This window comes from Solanum dulcamara, chromosome 9 (assembly GCF_947179165.1).
Source record: "Solanum dulcamara chromosome 9, daSolDulc1.2, whole genome shotgun sequence".
Taxonomy (NCBI): Eukaryota; Viridiplantae; Streptophyta; class Magnoliopsida; order Solanales; family Solanaceae; genus Solanum; species Solanum dulcamara.
The window spans coordinates 3,452,998-3,473,423 of record NC_077245.1 but is presented as its reverse complement, the minus strand read 5'-3'; the positions used below and the strand labels follow the sequence as shown (position 1 = coordinate 3,473,423).

At 34.9% G+C, this 20,426-nt stretch overlaps 3 protein-coding genes across 3 annotated transcripts; all 3 read right to left on the bottom strand.

Annotated features, from left to right (window-relative positions):
* Window positions 1–1,033: 1,033 nt before the first annotated feature.
* LOC129904614 (nucleobase-ascorbate transporter 3) lies at window positions 1,034–8,904 on the bottom strand. Its single transcript, XM_055980180.1, has 14 exons — window positions 8,446–8,904; window positions 6,102–6,199; window positions 5,837–6,013; window positions 4,397–4,497; window positions 4,169–4,244; window positions 4,021–4,080; window positions 3,753–3,937; window positions 3,577–3,673; window positions 2,566–2,652; window positions 2,382–2,440; window positions 2,048–2,139; window positions 1,861–1,938; window positions 1,618–1,778; window positions 1,034–1,427 (listed from the first exon to the last, which is right to left on the bottom strand). Exons 1-14 carry the CDS (start codon window positions 8,627–8,629, stop codon window positions 1,209–1,211), a joined length of 1,674 nt encoding a protein of 557 aa, XP_055836155.1. The 5' UTR covers window positions 8,630–8,904; the 3' UTR covers window positions 1,034–1,208.
* Window positions 8,905–11,557: 2,653 nt separating this feature from the next.
* On the bottom strand, window positions 11,558–18,244 carry LOC129902151 (serpin-ZX-like). Its single transcript, XM_055977215.1, has 3 exons — window positions 17,678–18,244; window positions 16,300–17,067; window positions 11,558–12,676 (listed from the first exon to the last, which is right to left on the bottom strand). The coding sequence occupies exons 1-3, from the start codon at window positions 18,116–18,118 to the stop codon at window positions 11,897–11,899; spliced, it is 1,989 nt and encodes a 662-aa protein (XP_055833190.1). The 5' UTR covers window positions 18,119–18,244; the 3' UTR covers window positions 11,558–11,896.
* Window positions 18,245–18,984: 740 nt separating this feature from the next.
* Window positions 18,985–19,988, bottom strand: LOC129902150 (serpin-ZX-like). The gene has a single exon (XM_055977214.1). The coding sequence runs from the start codon at window positions 19,979–19,981 to the stop codon at window positions 19,442–19,444; it is 540 nt and encodes a 179-aa protein (XP_055833189.1). The 5' UTR covers window positions 19,982–19,988; the 3' UTR covers window positions 18,985–19,441.
* Between the last annotated feature and the right edge of the window lie 438 nt (window positions 19,989–20,426).

The window sequence follows — 20,426 nt, the reverse complement described above, 5'->3', positions numbered from 1 at the left end:
CATACATAAAATTGTGGACAAAATTAATTTTAAAAAATATGCAAAAATTTGAGGGAGGGCCAAAAGTGCACTAACATTGCAAATATAAGAGACTATTAGTACTCCATGCGAAAACTCAAGAATGACTTTGAGTCTTAACCCAAATATAAGAGATTATTTTGGGTTTTTTCTCAATTTTTGACCCATAGACATAGAGCACAAATGTCATTTTAAATGACCCACTCTTATGTGACTTCATTTTCATTAAGGTAAGTTGGCAAAGGAATCACATTCTCATTAGATCAATTTGATCTTCATAGAGTTTTCGACATATTCTTAAAAAAGTTCTATAATAGCACTTGTAACCTTTTCCGATTTAAGTGGACAGCCTAGTAGATGTACGTTTATATGAATTAACTTATTGACTTTCCCAACAGTACTACAAGAACTGTTACTGAACATTCCATTAGCAATTATAGTCCCGTAGTAATAACATATTCATGGTTAATATTCCAGCTGTCCAAAATTATATTTGTTTGTCCATGGCTCAATTTTGGTACAAGTCGAAACGTGAGCTAACTAATAAAACAAATTCAATGAAATGATAACTCATGCCATAAGGGAAGACCATAAACTAGAGAATCTCGACCAATATAAGAAGTTTCATCATAAATTAATAAGTTTTACATTGACTGTCAGACTTATCCAACCCTCCTTTTTATCCGAACCTAGGACTGATGGAATAAACAAAGCTCACACAGGCAGAGTTCAACCAATTTCAAACATCTTTTGAAATGTTAGATCAAGTAAAGGAAATGAATGGAATTGTAACATCTCGGTCGCGTTTTTTCCATTGTCTAACTATCCAGGAGCTAAGACCATTCTAATGCCCGACAACAACAAACACAGTATAATCCCAATAATCCCACAGGTGAAGCCTACTTATGTAGGAGTTAAGACCATTCTAATGCCAGTCTCGCTTTATTTATACTGTACAATTATATAACTTAAAGCCATAATATAAACTTTGCTTAATAACATGAGAAACACAAACTTAAATCCTACTGGCTATGATGCATCATTAAAGCTTGCAGGCCGCAGATGTCTGTTGTTCACAAATTTCATGTGACAAGAATTGAAAAGGAAGAGATAATGGACTAAAGTTTTTAGCCCAAAAGAAATTTTGTCATACAGCTTTGATACAGTCATATACATGGATGTATAAGTTATCACAGAAATCTACTTGGGATGTACTCATTGATTCTAAGAGGGTAACTATAAAACTCATCATTTCTACTATCTCCTTTCCTCCTCTGGAAGGGAACCAACCAAGGAACACCCCTATCGTTGACCGAGTGTCTTGCTTCGAGTGTGTTGTCTAGGAATGTTCCGACAATCATTGCAACAGTTGGAGATGAAGAGAATATCGTGTTCAATATGTCGTTGAACTGCAAGAAACATTAGACAAGTTTTAAGTTGTAAAAGAATGCCTACACAATCAGATCACTTATAAGGTAGTTGCAAGTATATCTTTGATAAGCATTAATTTGTAATCTAGGAAGTAGTATAATTCAACTTCACTATCAAATGCACATCGCCAAACTATAACGAGGGATCGTGTGAAGTTATGTTTCTTACCCATCCAGCTGGAGTTCTAACAGGTCCATGACCAGCAATATCTGTGTTCATCACGAAGTATTGAGGTATAGATATACCGAGGAATAAAGTGATTCCGAGCACGTATAGATTCCTCATGGAGTTTTTGTTTGCGAATTGGATGAAGGAAATACCAATAGCAGCTGCAGAATTTTTTTACATTCTTTAGTTACTGTTAATAAGACGACGAGAAGATCAACAAGCTTAAGGGAGAAAAGCACTTACCTACTATACTGTATAAGATGCAGTAGATAGCTGCAAATATAGGTAAAGGAATTTGAGCAAAAAATGCTCCAAATTTTCCTGGATAATAACAACTTACGTTAATCATTGCTAGTCGTAAAACATAATGTGGGATGAAGAAAGCAAGCGGCAAAACGAGTGAGAGATGGAGGGAGAGAAAATGTCAAACCAAATATGGAGAAGAAGATCATGAAAGCAGTAGAAATCTGAACAACTCTTCTACTCCCAACACGAGTTAGTCCCAGAAGGCCGACATTTTCGCTGCAGTTTTGTATCATCGTAAATTAGGAATGAAGCTCAAAAATAGTGATTTTTTTTTTAGAACTTTTCACGGATTCTTTTCAAGGATTGGAAAACTTAAGTACCTTTAAGCAGTAGCCTACTACACCTAAGTACCCGGATGTTATGTAGTGCAAAAGACTCGATACAATATAAACTAAATCTAACTGAAAAGCATGCCATTGATACTATTTATCAGCCAAATTGACCAATCAAACCCTTACACAGATGCAGTTTTGCCAACAACAGCACCAAAGAACCCATCAAAGAGCTGTCCTATACCCTGGACAAGAAGCAAAGCACAATTGAACGACTTTCTAATGCTAAAAGTAAATCAGAGGGACAAATTAGTCAGAAGGATTGTCTCAAGTGAAAAGCCATCGCTGAATCACTTGGTGGATGTAGCACCTGTAAGCCAATGCTTCTACTCACAACATGCGCTGGAGGGGGCGTCGCCCCTGCAAGCCTTGATGCAGCATAGAAAGTTGCGGTTGACTGCAAATATATTTTTGGTAAATTTGAAAGAGATCATAACAACAGCAACTCCTTTAAGTGGATGCCATAAACAATTTGGATTTCGATCGGTACAAGATCAAGAAGAATATACACAAGACTTAAAGGTGAACAAAATAGAAAAAGGGAAATGGCAATCAAGTGATTATAGCAGAAACCAATCATGGGGTGCAGTTAGAACTCAAGACCTCAGTAAGATCTTCAATCCAATCCGACATATTCTTTAAACCACAGGCGAATTACAACTTCTAGCAGTTATTAAATTAACTAGACATTTTCTTTATTTTAATAACCTTTTACAACTACAACAACAAATACGCCTCAATTCCAAGCTAGTTGGGATTTGGCTGTATGAATCCTCAATATCATAAATGCTCTGTATGGATCTATGATATTTCAAAGGATTATCTAACATTGAGGATCTCTAATATATTCTTGTGGTTAAATCTCCATTATACTACTTAATTTCCGTTTCAACTCAAATAAGAAAATGAAATTCTTTCTTCTTCACTTTAGTGCTACATATCTTTTCCTTTGTTTTGGTAGGATAATTTAATTCATGGATCTTCTCCACGCTCAAACTAAACTAAATGAAATGCAGAATGATTGCTCAACTTTACTTAATTATATTTTGAGTATTTCTCAATCAGAACTGTTTGGCACTGTATTAATAAAACTACTATCAAACGATAATTAGACATTTAGTAGGATCACTTGAACCCTTTACCTTTGTGGCATCCTCACAGGTCCACAGAAAATAAAATGTGTTACTAGCTCTCCAAGCGCCAAGAACTAGTTCTCTTCTAAACCCAGAATTTGTTAATGGAACCAAATACTAGAACTCATGTTTCTAAAAGCAAATTTAATTCAAAGGGCAAGGAACAAAATTTGAAATGATAAGTGAACCTCTGCTGATGAGACAAGTGCAGCGCCCATCATACCAAAGACATGACTAGCTCTGAATATGGGAGTCCCCCACTGGAAAGGGTAAGGGACTTTGATCCTACACGCAACCAAACATACACGTCAGAAGAAGATAAACATTGAGGACATTGTCATTATTGTATCCATCAGCTGAGTACCATGGAGCCGATGACAAGAGGAATGAATGGTCAATTCGGCAGCTCAGCTTAGTTTGCTCCTTTACATGGTTGTAAGCACCGGCAACAGTAAGAATAGCAGCAAAAGCCCAGATAAGCCCAATGCAGAGGAGCAAAGCAAACCTTTCAAGTATGGATTGGGCAACTGGATGAACATATTGCATATACTGCAGATGACTTGACCAACATTACAATCTTCCAGTAAAGTAAAAGAAAAATAGAAAATATAGTCAATGAAATAATATATTACCTGCTGGGAAATGACAAGTAGAATTAACATGGGTAGGCCAATCTCTATACAATCAACCACCTGATAAAATTATAGGATCATCAAGAAAACTGGATGAGGTTTACGAAACTCTTCGAGCAATGAAGTTTTTAGATATTTGGGATAATACCTGAGGAAAGCCCCTACCAAACAAACCAAGACCTACAAGACAGACAAGTGGTGTAATGACAACAGGACTGAAAAACCTGCAGACAAGAAGGATGACATGTCATTCCTTCAACAGGAGAAGTAATAAAACAGTGAAACATAATCGGAAGACAGGAAGACCATTTAAAAGTTCCCAACCAAAACTAATGATCCTTATAATAAGTATTCAGAAGCAGCAAACACATTTTACCTAGTAAGATTTCCCCAGGCTTGGCCATATCCAAATATTATGTTGATAAAGGAAGACACTATCAGCGACCCTTGAATAGCTCTCATAGTGTGCTCGAATCTCTAAAAACAACAAAAGGGTAATGCATCAGAAATATCATCAGCAATTATGCAACATCCATTGTTTTGAGATTTCTATGCATAGTCACAAACCCAAGATTAGGTGTACCCCCAGTCAGCATTGACAACATACTTCACATTAACAACACAAAGCCCCAAACATCGAGATAAACACGGAGGAAGTAAAATCCAGAATCTTAAACCAGGGTGCTCAATCAATATGCAGGCATGTTGAATCTGAAAAGTAGATTAAAGTAACTTTCCTGTTGCTTCTACTAGAGAAGTAAATCCATAGTAGCAGCATGCTTCAACTGTAAGCTTTGTGCACTCTACGTAATTCCAAGAACACCCACTAAAGGACTTCTAAGACACCATGTCTATTTGATTCTTCAAACTGTGGCTTTGACTTATCCTAATTAGCAAACAAGATTATGATATCATCAGCATTTCTGCATATAATCTTGTCTACTACTATGATGCTTCTACTCAAATTATAAGTGAAGCACTTACCAGCTTTTTTTGTACAGGAGAACATCTTGTTTTCGAATATCATCTATAAACAAAGTATTTATCTCTGAACAAACAACTTATCCAATAAAAAGTAGTCATCTGGATCTCGGTCATGCAAAACATAAGCTTATCCCCCAAGTAAGGGCTTGCTTATTTTAAATTGATACGACTATGATTTCATCAGCAGTTTGTATTGAACTTCTGCTTTCCACCAACCTCGCTTTAGCACAAGTGAAGGAAAAGCTATATTATTAGATTAAACTTCCCCACTAAGATCTAGAAATGAAAGCTTTGCCTTTATATCAGCAGAGAGCGCTTTAGATATCCACTTTTTTTTATTTAAACCTATGATTCTAGCTGACTTACATTGGATCTTATCAGTATAATTTGAGAATGCAAAAATAAAATCCACCATACAGTATCAAAGAGTTAATATTAGAGTAATAAAGATAAGGTGACTTATGCTTTAGATGAATTTATGTCTCAAGAATAATCAATGATCTTAGAAGAAATAGAACAAGACCAGACAAGAAGAGAAATGACTTTCTAAGTTGGAGGTAGGAGCCGACTACTTCAACAAAAACAGGAGGTTGGTGAACAAGTGCATCAACAATTGAAAGTTGGAGAGAAGTGCTCCACTTCAACACAAAAATGAAAGCTGGTGAGAATGCATTAACTAAAAGTTGAAGAGAAGTGCTTCAACAATTGGAGGTTGATGAGAAGTGCTTCAACAATTGAAAGTTGATGAGAAGTCAAAATAGGACAAACAAGTTGAAACGGAGGGAGTATTATACAAGTAATAAAGATAATACCTAAACAGAAACTTTATTACCTCATGCTCACTCCTGAAATTACTGTCAGAGAGATCATTAATGACAGACAGGGCCGATATAATGTAAGCAAATGACGGACCCATCACAGTGGGAAGTCTTGTGCCAAAAAGCGTTTGCAGAAGAGTATTCACTCCTGAAGTGAAAAGCAAAGCCTGGATGACTCGAGCTTTGTCACCCTGATCATAAAGATAAAGAGCTCACGATGTCAATATTACATCGAAAAGGTATCTCCAATACTCAACAAGGGAAATGCTAGAGATATACCGGACCCCCACCCATCTGAGGTACCAGCACGGTGGCAATCATTACTGTAGTTCCAAGCATAACTATGTAGTGTTGGAAAGCCAGCAAAACAGTTTGTGCTGCAAAATGTAGAATCATGCAACTGATTAGAGAAAAAGACCAATACGATAATTAGGTTTCAGAATCTGCAACTCAGTTACAGGTGGTGAAAACTTCAAATCGTAAAATCATTTTTCTGGGAGGATAAGTTAGATCCTGAAATTGTTACGCCCGGGGTTTTCTGGAATTCTTTTATTTCTTTATTTAATAACAAAGTAAGAATTCCAATTTTCAGGAACAAGGCAAATAATCAAAAGTGATTGCTTCAAGTGGCCATAGGCGACATAAACAAGGAAACTGCAAACCAGATCTTAATGTTCAATACGGAAACCTTTGATCTATCAAAAGTATATTCCTTCGGACGGTAAAATACAAGAATTGTCCTTTAGCTGAATAGCAGGTGATGTTGAGACAATCTAGCAATGGTTAAGAGGATCTTTTGTCTTTATCAGGATTTAGTCATTTCATGGAGAGACTGCAACTCCTTTTGGTTGGGAAATTATTTATTGGATGAATGCAAATTTTACATTTATGGAAAGCCTTTCATGATACATTCCATACATCTGCATCTTAAACAAGAAGCTTGACACCACTCAACTACCCATAAACAGTTTGATTCTTAAGTCTTCCGATGATAGTCAGCTTCCCCAAGAAAAAAAGAGAACATGTTTCAACTTGATATCAGAAACAAAAGCATTTTACTCGGAGGTCAGAGCAATCTCAACTCCAAACATTGGAGGAATGGGGAGCTTTTGTAAAGTCACCATGCCTACTATGATTACGATTCCTTCACCTGACCATTGCCGTAAAAGCATAAGCATCAACTGACTCACATGAAGGGATCATCACATTGTCTCGTATCATTCAGAAGCTATAATGAATTTTAAGTCGATAACGTCTGCAGAGACTTTTCCTTTTGACAAGTGATTTATAAGAGTTCAGCTGAAATCCAGCCTCCCCATCATTTGAATTACTCACAGTAATTCATTTAGACTTGCCAAATGCACTTCCACTTTTGAGGCATAAATTAAATAAAGCCAAGAAACTAACTCCACCAACCTGCGCATAAAACTCCTCATTATCCTTGAACCCCACTACCCTTGGAAGTGATTAAGCTCATTAAGAAGGTCTACGCTGTTTGAGCAAGTGCCTCCCTCATCCTCTACTCTTTTTGGAAGGTAGTGGCCTTTTCGTCTATCTAATCTTTGGCTCATCTGAATATCTTTAAATTTATTTGTATGTATATTATTCACCATGCCACATTAAAATTTGCAACGAAGATGCATCAGAAAGTGAAGATCCAATCATGCGACGTCACATTCCATGCAAAAGAAGAAAACTTATGACCGGCTTATCTAATTCTATTATCGCACTCGCACATGAAAGGGACTCTTCACTGAATACATAGCTCACGTTAAAAATCGATGACCAAAATGAGTAAGCTGAGTAATGGCATAGAAGCTTGGCAAGCGATATCAATATAGGTTCACAGAATGGGGATTAGCACAATTTGGCAACATTATTGGAGTATTCTGATCAATCCCATTCCATTGCCATCCTGCTATAGGAAACCTCAAAGTTTCAATTCTCCCAGTTGGAAGGGAGACATAACTCTTCAGCAATTCATTATTCTCACAGTTAATCTTACTATAACCTGAAAAATTTAACCTCTCTTGTTTTCGTGATTGTCTTGCAATAAGAGCAAACAGAACAAGACTCCAGACAATTAGAATCTAATTTGCACTTAAGAAAAGAACACAAAAAGGACTGCTGGAAAGAAGCTTTACTTTCTCAAAGATAACAAAAGCACAGAAACTCCAACAACAGTCAGAAAACTAAAACATAGATATGTTTTTCAAAAAAAAAAAGAAGACTTTTTCCAAGTTGATTCTTGTTCAGCAAAAAGGTTATTCAGTAGGAATACTTTTAGATTTTAAAATTCACTCAAACCATGAAAGCGAAAACACAAACTTCACAAAAAGGACTCTGTCAATTTTTCATTTTTCTTTAGAAGTAGATTCTTGTTCAGCAAAAAAAATACATCAATACTTCTAGCTTTTAAAATTCACCCCAACCAAAAAATTAAAAACACAAACTTTACAACAAAAAACATCAATTTCAATGGGAATACTTTAAGATTATAAAATTCACCCAAAACAAAAGTGAAAAAGACACAAACTTTAAAAAAACAAAGTGTCAATTTTTCATCTTTGTTTTTTCAGTAAAGTATATATTTTACTATAAATAGATGAAAAAGAATACTAACGCCAAGAAGGATTTGAGTGTATGCAGTAGTGAAGCTGAAGAAGTTGCTCTGCAGGAGGAAACAAAGGTCCTTTGGCAGAACCAAGTGGAATGGCTGACGGAGCCGCCGCTTGTGGCAGCGGTGGTTGGTGTTGGTGTTGGTGTTGGTGTTGGTGGTTGTGGTCATGATTATGTGTCTCCCCCATAATTCTCTTTCTGCTCCTCTCAAAAAAATATCTAAAAAATAGGGCTTAAAAAAGGTTAAACTTCCAAACTTTAGTTTTCAAGAACCAGCTACCGACATGACACTATAGATTTGGGAAAAAAAGAAAATGAAATCTGAGCTTAAAAATTGTCTTCTTTTTTTTCTTTCCCTTTTCTTGAAATGACTAGCATTAATTACAACAGTAAATGAAATTTTGAATACCCCAGATTAGATTTTTTTAAAATTATTAAGTTCTGAAACATGCAGATAGATAGACAACCCATATTATAATTATTATTTTTAATATATAGTTTTTATTTTTTTTCTGACAAGAAGAAAGTGAGAGGAGATGGTAGGGATAAGGTTGTGTGGGATTACATTTTTAACGTAAACTGGTTAAGGTATTTGGTATTTTCGAGGAACATAACGCATAGCATGGGAACGAAAGGGTACAAACCGCGTGGGTCCACGAATTTCGATGTTCTACTTCATAAATACCCCTTCATTCTTATGTTATTTACGAATTTGACATTCTTGTACTTTCTTTTAAGTGTGTTTGTTTTACCGTAACTGTGGAAAGCTAGATTTTTTTTTTTAATAGTTACATATATGAATGTAATGAAATAGTTAATAAAATTTTGTTTGATTTTTATGAATATAATAATATTTTACTTAACTTCATCAATTTTGATTTGTATGTCTAATAGGACTAAGGATGAAAATATTATTTTATATGGTACGAGATGAGATTGTTGTTTTAAATTTATAGATGTAGACATACCTCTGCACTGGAATAAAGAAAAGGCAAGTATTGTAATAGCAAATTAGCAACTATGGATAGTTGTGGTCATTTGCTTCATGTTTTTGGTATTTTTATTTAATTTGTGAGAAAGATTGTTATTGCTGAAATACTAACAATTTGATAAACATTGAAAAGAGCATTACAGAATGGTTGGTCAAAGGTTCATATACTATCAGATGTAAAAAATATTGTACAAATGCTACAAAAAAATAATAGTGTCATGAAAAATAGATATATGCTACTTGTGAGAAAATATATAGAGATTGATGAATTCCTTTAAAGCAATCAACTTTGTACTTAGAGGTGTAAAATAGTACTCCCTCGTTGCTTTCTTTCTTGTTACACGTCTTTTCGAAAGTTAAATAATATGAATTGTAATTAATATTTTAAAATATTTTTTATTATGTTTAAATAAAAATAATTGTAATTTATTATATTTTTAATATTATTTTTAAAATATTAAATTAATTAATTTTAAATTTATTTATTTATTCTCATAAAACAAAACAAGTAAAAAAAATGGTGAGAGTATGAAAAAAAAATTAATTTAGACTTGAATAATCTAGTTTGAATTGAAATGATAATGGTGTAAGGACTAAGGAGAATATAGGATCAATAATTAAAGCCAAGGAAAATGAGAAGAAAACAAATTAAAGTGTCTGCCATTAGCAAATAAAGACAAACAGACCAATGTCTAATTCATAACCTTGCTAACTCTTCCATTAAATTCTCAAAAAATATCAACCTAGCTTAATTGAATTACACTCTAGTTCCTAATGATTCAATATTTGATGTGACACATGAAATGAAAATGAACAATGGAAAAAAGGAGAAAAAAAATAAAATAAAATTTAGTTTGTCATCTCACGGTAGGTCATGGGATTAAAAACGAAAAGAAACTTTTTTTTTTAATATTTATATATAATTTACTCCCATATCCTTTTGAGTTAGTAGACTAGTGATGGCATCTTTAAGCAATTTTTGTGGCACAAAAGAGGGATCATAAGGATATTATTTACATTTGTATAGTTTCTAATAGAGTAAGGGCTTCTTAAGAAGCCAGCCTGAGATAAATCCAACACAGAATAATGGGGATAATCGTTCATCTTTGTGTACTTGGTCAATTTATTGGGTCGCACACACAGAGAAGTGCACATGGAGATATGAAAGATTCCCTCTTCATTTGTCTCTTCGAGTTCAACTAATAAGTAGCGTCATATCTTATTTAATCATCTCTCTCCAATATTTTGATAAATATAATAATACAATAATATTAGTTGATATCAAATGCAAAACACCAAAAATTATATGAAAAAGCTAATATTCTACAACCCCTAGCTATATACTAACCGTCTATCTGTATTCACAGTTTTCAAACCTTCTTTTTTAAGATTATGTCTTTAGTAAACTGAAAATACATCATATCCTCTCTAATCCACAAATGCAATTACCATTTATGATTGTTATGATCGTATTCATTACTATTGTAGCCATTACAATGATGGTAGTGGCATTAAATGGTAAATATGAAATAAGAATAGGTCCAAATTGGGAAAATAATACGGTTTGAAACTTCGCGCCAGCACGCGGTATTCGTATGGTAGGGTGTGTGGCCTTGTGGGAACATCTGTGGCAAAGTGTTAAATATATTATAGGAAAAAATCATATTTTATTATTCATTCATTGTTTGATTAGAGATATATATTAGTATTTTACCCTTTTACCAATTTTTGCTATTTTCACTCAATTCGTATATAAAAAGCAAATGTAACTTCAAAAGTTGGAGCACTAAAAGGTCGGCACCGGCCTTTGTTCACATACACATGCACCCAGATTTTATGAGTTCTGAAATAATAACCACTGGTTGAATAAGAAATCAACTTTGTGATCATAAGATTACGAGCTACATACATAGCCTTTTTCATAAATATAAGATAAGACTATGTACATGAAATCTAATGTGGTTCATCTTTTTCCCAAACTCCACGCACAATAAAAGATTAGTGCAACGAGTTATCCTTTTTAAAGTTTAAAGGAAGCCAACATTCACCGATTTCTAGTAATGACCATTTTGAAATAAATATTATACATCTAAATGAGATGCATAATATTCTAACAGGTGTGTGCTAGTAGCAATTTCTAACTTGCTTTAGATGAGATCATTTTGAAATAAATATTACACATCTAAATTGAAGTATCAGACAGAACTTTGATGTCAATTATTTCATAGTACACTGTATGTCATACAAGTCGCACTGATATCAACCGTACAAAGAGCAGTTGGTAAATTTTACTCAGAGTGTCGTAAAAAAGTATGATACTTGAAGGATACGTGAAACCACTATCCCATAAGATGGAAGGGCTTGAAAGGCGATTTGAGCTAACTCTGGGTACCAAAAATTAGTCCAAGTGATACAAAGAAGACACAAACAACATACATCAACCTCCATATAGTGGAATACGGACTTAGTCTGAGAGAGGATTAAGCACGCTACCAACAAAGAGTACCACGCCTGTTGCATCTTCTCTAATCAGGAAGAGATATGGATGATCAGCAACAAAGTCTACTTTCTCTTCGACCAGCAATCCTCTTAGTTTAACAACACCAGCAGTTGCAGCTGCAGCTTCTGTTCCCTCTTCATTTACCTCAATAAAGGACTTGTGAAAGATGCTAGAAACATAAAGGTTACTGCCAACAGGGGAGTCCACCATCTCTGTGAGGCCATTACCAGAGAAAGGCAATACCAGGCCAAGCCCTTTCAGAACGTTAGAAGCTTCAAACCCAAATGATATTTTAAATTTGGGGATACGAAATTCACCAACTCCAACCTTCTGATATGGAAGGTGTCGCTCCAAGAATTGGGATTCGGAACTGACCTTGTCTACCAAGGCTGGCAGTCCATCATTGGCATCAGGAAGAAAGAAGTACATGGAGAAACGACGCCTATCCTCACCCTGTTTATACGGAAGTCCCAACACCTTGAAACCATCAAAAGCTTTTACATATTGCTTCTTCCTGCTAGTCATGAAGGGCACTTGAATAGATGTACCATTGAGAAGGTGGAACTCACTTTCCTTGGTCACTGATGCATCGAACTTCTCATCCCAGGCTCCTTTAAAGTACAATGCATTTGCAAACACAAGTCTTGTTGAATTGTCAACTGAGTCAGCTGGAAGTATTTCTTTGATAAGCCCGCTTGTTTCCTTTTCAGCCCATTGATTCACTTGACTAGCAACCTCAACAGCCTACAAATCATCCAAAATTTTGTAATAAAAATTTATTCAAAAAGATTCTTTTTAATTTTCAATTACCCCAATGCTATCCTTTTAATCTGAGTACAGCTTCCACTGCTGGGTGACTAATGTTCATATAGGTCAGTAAAACTATCCATGCTAAGGCTGCAGAGAAATAGAAATGTTTGAAGAGTATAGCCAGTTTTTTTAAGCAATGAAAGTAGAACTTCATCAATCTCCAATGAAGGTAGCAATACATCAGTATTTGAGATTATAGTGAAAATGATAAGCATAGGGAAAATGTATGAGGCACCATTTATTGGCCTGCTGTTTATCAGCAATGTAAATGCATAACCCCATCTGTTCATAGTTCAATCTCCAGCTAATAGGAAAAGGTACAGATAAAGATAAAAGACGAAGCTGAAAAATTTCCAATGTCAAAAAGATGAAGTGCACTAAAAGTTTTATCTTCGCTAAAAGTAGAAATGACAATCCCTCGAGCATAAACATTAAGTGCACTGACTTTCATATGTAACAAAATGAGAAACAGATATTTCTTACTCGATGAACAAATTGTCTCATTTTATGTATGTCCCACTCACAGGAAGACTGTTAAACACCTCATTCGATATCTCAAAAGCCCCGCTAACTACGGCCTTCGAATTGTTCCAAGCACCAGTCATAATCACGGTGTTTTCTGATGCTGACTGGGCAGGCAAACTCACCGATCAAAGTTCCACCACAGGTTATGTTATTTTTCTAGGCCTTACTCCAGTTAGTTGATCATCAAAAGAACAACTTACTATTGTCCACTCGTCTACTGAAGTAGAGCATCGAGCTGTTGCTAGTGCCATTGATGAGACCACTTGGGTGAAAAATCTTCTCAAGGAACTCCACATCCATATCCCCACACCACCGACAACTCACCTGCTTATGTGAGAACAAAAATCTTCAGAGCCGCATGAAGCATATAGCTGTTGACTTCCACTATGTTCGCCAACAAGTTAACGATAAACACCTTGTCTTCAAGCACATTCCTAGTTCCGACCAGTTGACTGACCTCTCACCAAACGGCTTCCAAGCTCCTTTCATTGCCATTTGTTACTGCTTACTGTTACTACTTGTTTTATTTTATAGGTTGTTATTTTTGTTTCACCATTTTAGGAGTTTGTTATTTTATTTCCTTGTTTATTAGTTCAGTTTCCACCGTAGGAGGAGCTCTCTCACATAGACTCGGTTATTTGATTTTGTATATATATCAGTTCTTCATCCATTAACAAAATTATCTTTTGCGTCATCTTGCTCAATTAATTATACTACTCATCAAAAGATATTTGAATGTCTAGCAATTGACAACAACCAAAACCTTTAGCTCCTTTGGAGTAGGAAGATTCCACAATGAAATTGTTATTTCCAGTATCCTAGTTCATATTCCATTCACCACATTACTTCACTAAAAAATGGCGATACTGCAATAGTATTTCAATTTATACTGTATCCACCTCCTAACTGGTTATCAACTTCTAAATAAAACCCAATCTTCGCGCTAAGTATGAAAAATCCACAAGATTTAATGACATATTTATATTCAACGTATCTTTAATTTTTAAGACCATAAGATTCAAAAGTTTGGAGGAAGTACTTGGAAATTAATGGCATCAAAATTTGCCCATAACTACTCATAAACTCAAATACAACATATTTCCTCATAAAACAATTATCCCATCAAGCATTTCATAACTGAATCGATCAATTATGTTTGAAATAACTAAGTATAAATCGGGTGTTAAAAATCTAACCTTTTTCAGAAAATCAACAGAAGAAGAAGACGCCTTATAAACATTGTCCACAATCTGTTTGAAAGAATGCTTAAGAGGCAAAGTCTGTTCAACCCAGACGCTATTAGCAACAGAAAGACGAGGCCCACCACTAGGGCTACCATCAGCAAAGACAACATCAACAATCTGAGAAGAAAGAGAGTTTAGTTCATCAGTAGACTTCGATTTGAGGAAACAGAGCAACTGGTCACGGGTCGGACCATTTGAACCCGCTACGATGAGACCCAACACTACATGGATCGACAAAGGGGAGAAGACCATGTTGGTGGTGTCCCCTTTAACCTCGGTGGAGAAAACATGTTTGGCTAGAGTTAAGGATACGCCTGTTTGGTTGCTGATCGATTCTTGAAGGTCCATTGCTATGGAGATTTTTGGGTTTGTGTGTGAAGAATTTTAAGAGTCAACAATAAAGAGATGGTGCAGGAGAGACACGTTTTGAAGTTTGAAAAAGTATTGACAGTCAATACAAAAACAGTCAATACTTAGCATAGAAGTAGGGAATTTGTACCACGTTATGATCAAAAGAAAAAAAAATTGTTTATTGAGTTTGAGCATAATGATTCTTATAATGATGGTGTTGGATTAGTTTATCGACTTATACATATTCCAATTTTGGGAAGGTGCATAAATAGTTGATTCCAATTTTATTGTTATTTCTTTTGTTTTTTTAGTTGTCACTAATTATTTTTTAAGTCAAACAATATAAATTTTGATTAATATTTTAAAAAATATTTTTAATCATATTATTATGAAAGAAATTATAATTTATGGTATTTTTTCTATAGTTTTTGAATATCTAATTTTTTATTGTAAAATATCGAATTAATGTAATTTAATTTATCCTTGGAAGTTAATCAAATTGACTCTCGAAAAGTACAACGTGACAACTAAAAAAAAACAAAGAGAATATTATTTACTAAGTTATATCTTTAAAGGATCGTTTGATTTGCAGATTAAATTATCTTGAGATTTTAACTTTTACGTTAATTTATCTTATCTTGTAAGTTGGATGATATAAGGTGTAATATGATTAAGTTTGTGATTAAATTTATACTCGGTTTGATTGACCGTAAACAAGGTCATGTTGCAGTAATTTGACAATTTAAGTAAAAATAATTAAACATAATGGCATTAAATTTTGATGACAGTTACAAATTAATAAAATGCAATAGATTGAGGAGCAGATATTATACTACTTTTTCATATTTTCTGGCTATGGAGAGTAATTTTCAATTCTACAATAATGTACAATTTTCAATGAGTTTATGAAGGTAAGCAAATCACTAGAGTCTAGACTACAGACTTTAATCCCATTTCCAGGTGAAGGTATTTCCACCACAATCTACATTTGTGTTTTTTTTATCTGCCTTTTTATTTTTGTTAAAGAAACATCAACCTTACTCCCAACTCCTAAGTAAAGCATGAGGGATTGAAGTGTAAACTAACCCTTAATTTTTCAGTTTAAATATTCTTTTGCCGAATTGACTTGTATGCTACACACATCTGCCAATTATTCATTAGTTTTGTCACAACCCAAAACATGACATATGTATTTTACATTTTTCTTACAATTACATCGAAGCTTGCACTTGACCGCCCTTGGTCAGGGGTGTCATCAAATACCATAACAAATGACAACGGAAGAGAAAAATGAGAACTTGACTATAAACAAACTGAGACACAACTGCTGTAGTTAAGATAATATGAAATTCATACTAAAAAAAATTTAACATCAACTGACTAACTAAAATTGATTAATGAAAGCAATTGAAAAAGCGAAGAAACATGCTAAACAGCAAGAGGATTCAATAGAGTCCCCATGAACAAAACAGCACCAGCAGTCTCATCTTTCACAAGGAACAAGAAGGGATGATCAGCAACAAAGTCTATCTCCTCCTCTTTAACTATTGTCATTGAGCACCCGAACGTCATCGTAGCTACAGTAACAGCTGCAGCTTCCGTACCTTCCTCGTTTACTTCAATAAACGACTTGTGAAAAACTTCTGAAACTGCCAGAGGGAAATTCCCGCCCACCATCTCAGTGAGACCGCCAATAAAAGGTAATGTGAGGCCGAGTCCCTTTAGAACCTTAGAAGCTTCAATTGCAAAAGATATTGTGAACTTAGGGATAAGAAACTTGCGCACTCTAACTTTTGTTAAGGGAATATGTTGATCTAAGAATTCGGGTTCCGAACTAATTTTCTCCAGTAAAGTTGACAATCCGTCTCGTGCATTTGGGAGAAACATATACATGCTGAGAACACGCTTGTCCTCTCCCTGCTTATAAGGAAGACGTAACACTTTGAATCCATCAAACACCTTCACGTATTGCCATTTGTTGCTGGTCATTAAGGGTGCTTGAACAGATCCTCCATTGAGGAGATGGAACTCGTGGTCTTTCGTATCTGAAGCATTCAATTTCTCATTCCAGGCTCCTTTGAAATATAGTGCATTCGCCAAGATCAGCTGTGTGCCAGTGACTGCACAAGGAGAAAGAATCTGTTTGATGAGACCATTTGTTTTCTCTTCAGCCCACTTATTGACTTCAGCAGCAACCTCATCAGCCTTAATTGAAAAAAATTAAAACAAACAGAGAGCATAAAATCAGCAGCCTATTAACAGAATAAGTTGAAATTAAAAGTAATAAACAAGATGTCCTATATGCACATTACGTTCATTTGTTCATAAATCTTATTTGGAAAATATCCTGTATACCAACATGCTCATAACACACTTTCTATATTGAGAGTCAAACTTCTCAATTTTAATGTGAATTTGGACATGTAATTATGAAATGTTTTGACATAAAATTTGCATATTCATCAGGCATGTAAAGAAATTGAGGTAAAGAAAAACTTGTCCGAAAGATGGCATAAATAGGGACGAAGGGGAGTATTATTACGTAATATCAAGCATTTCTAATGTGCTTAAATCTAATTACCAACATGCTCATCGAGAGTCCAACTTTTCAATTTGGATTTTGAATTTGGACATAAAATTGTGAATTCGGACATGTAAGTCACATTAACTAATCGAAAAACTTGTTTGATTTTTCAAAATTCAAAAAATGCCACATAAATTGGTAACGGAGGCCGGAGGAGAATATCACATTCAAACATTACATGTATGCAATTTTTTTCTAGTGAGTGAAGGATTAAGATTTAAGATTAATTACCTTGTGCAGAAGATCAACAGAAGCCGCAGCAGCCTTATAAACATTGTCCATAACATGTTTGAAAGAATGCTTAAAAGAGAGAGTTTGATCAATCCAAGCCCCATTAGCAACGGACAAACGAGGACCTCCCATGGGGCTTCCATCGGCTAAAACATTAGCGATAACCCGAGCATAAGCAGAGTTAAGTTCTTCAACGGAGTTGAATTTGAGAAAACTCAACAATTGATCCAATGTAGAACCACTAGAGCCAGCAGCAATAATGCCGAGAACAATTTGAATGGATAGTGGAGAAAACACCATATTTGCTTTTTTAGACACGTCGTCATCAGGTTTTCCATAGTTGTTGAAGAATACATGTTTTGCGAGAATGGAAGAAACGTCGCTCTGCTTTTGAAGCAATGCTCGGAGATGCATAAATTCGAACTGAGAACGGAAATCCATAATTGTTTTGTGTGATGAGTTAAATTATTGAAGTTGAGAGAGACGACTCCTTATATAGAGGAGTTGGTTAGGGACGTGCTCGTAATACTTACGCTACTGTTTATTTCTTACTGTAATTAAGTAAGGTATGTGTTAATTATTTGCTTTTAACATACGCAGGCTTGATAGACGTCTCTAATCAACTGTTTTTGCCCCAAAAGCTACGCGTGTTACACGCTTGTTGACTGTTGACCGCGCATTGGCCACGAGTTGATCGCGGTCAACTTACACCACAGCCCTTCAACACATGTTTTTGACCCTCAAAACTCATTCGAAATCCTATAAATATGAACCAATAAAGCAAATTGATTAGAAAACACATTTCAGAGCCAATGGAACTAGCAGAATCACCATCCGACACTCGAAATTCAATTTTTTGACCAAAGTCAAACTTAGCTCATTAAAATCAACTTTCCAACTCAAGACCTCAAATCCATGTATTAACCCCAAATGTGATTCCGACAACTCTCCTAGACCAATTCTCACATTTCGAAACTGATGGAACGGACGAAACCCCGTTCCGAGACCCGTAGCTTTAGTTGGTATCGAAAACCATTTTTTAAAACTTAAAACTTATGAAAACTAAAAAACTTACACAATTCACAACCTATTAAGATTTTAACAAAACCAACAACACAAACCGATCAAATAACATTCGGGGGCATTAAAGATAGGGATCAAATGATAATTTTGCACAAATTTTCGAAAAATGACCCTCAAGGTGATTATAATTAATTACGTTTTATTCATGTCCATAGCACCTGCCACAATAAGAACAGTATCAATCTACACAAATCTGAAATTAATTGGCATTTAATTTCCTAAATTTGTCCCCCAAGACTTCGATAGATTAAAGAAATTATCTAAATTTTTTTTTCCTCGACTAGAATTTAAACTTGAGGCCTCGTAATTCTCTTCCCACTTCATTGACTATTTGACCACACCGTCAGAGGCACTTCAATGTAAAAGTTCAAAGATGTTCTACGAACATTCCAACCATTGCATTGATGTAAATTTATCAGCTAGAGTCGGTGAACAATCAAAGTAGTAACCTTTTTCTGAAAATCAACAGATGTTGAAGCAGCCTTGTAAACTTATTAGTAGTTTATTATTATATGATGCATGCGGTCAAACCAAACAAAATTCAAAATTCTCCCATTTTTTCTTAAAATTTATGCTAAGACAGTGTTACATAAATTGGAACAGAGGCATTATTATTATGTATGCACTAACAATAAAGACGTAATTTAACCACAACAAACAATACAAATTTATCCAAACTTTCTATTCACGTAACAATACAATACAGTTTAAAACAATCATATTATGGAACAACGGGTAGCAACCATCCAAACAAGCTGAAGGACTAACCTTGATCTGAAAATCAACAGATTTTGAAGTAGCCTTGTAAACCTTCTTCACAATCTTCTTAAAAGAAGGTTTAAAAGGCATTGATCGGACGATCCAAACACCATTAGCAACGGACAAAATGGGACCACCACTGGGGCTTTCATCAGCAAATACGTTGCTGATAATATGAGAATACAGAGAATTGAGTTCGTCCATGGATTTCGACTTGAGGAAACAGAGTAGCTGGTCCTTAGTTGTTCCCTTTGAGCCGGAGGCGATTAAGCCAAGAATTATTTGAATTGACAGAGGAGAGAACACCAGGTTCGAATCACCTTTAACTTCTTCAGACAAAACTTGTTTAGTTAGCATCAAAGAAACGTCTATTTGGTTTGTGTTTAACTCTTCCATATACATATTTGCCTGCGAAGAAGATGACTCAAAGTGACTGAGTTTTCTTTTTCTTTTTCTCATCATGGCTTCAAAGTTGAAAGCTTTGCAAGAATTTGATGTGAATAATAAGTAATTTGATGAATATGTCCGGTGGTGACGTCAGAAATTTCATTAAAGATCTCCAAGAATTAATATATATGTTAAAAAAATTATTAAGGATATCCAAAATTTAATATATATGCTAGAAAAATAATTTTTGACCTATTTATTTAGTACAATTTTTTTATATAAATAATATAATTTTTCGATGAATGGTGTCCAATTAGCCGACTCAAACCCATTGTCGAATCCTACTCAGCGGAATATGGAGGTACTTATGGCAGAACGGGCCAATCTGGTCTTTCACAATAAAGCGATAGACGGAACTACCCTGGGCTATATGTGGCTATGCCTCTGAATATTGCACACTAAATATGATTGTAGTTTCTTGTAGCCCAAGAAACTTATTTTGAACTATTTTAGGAGAATA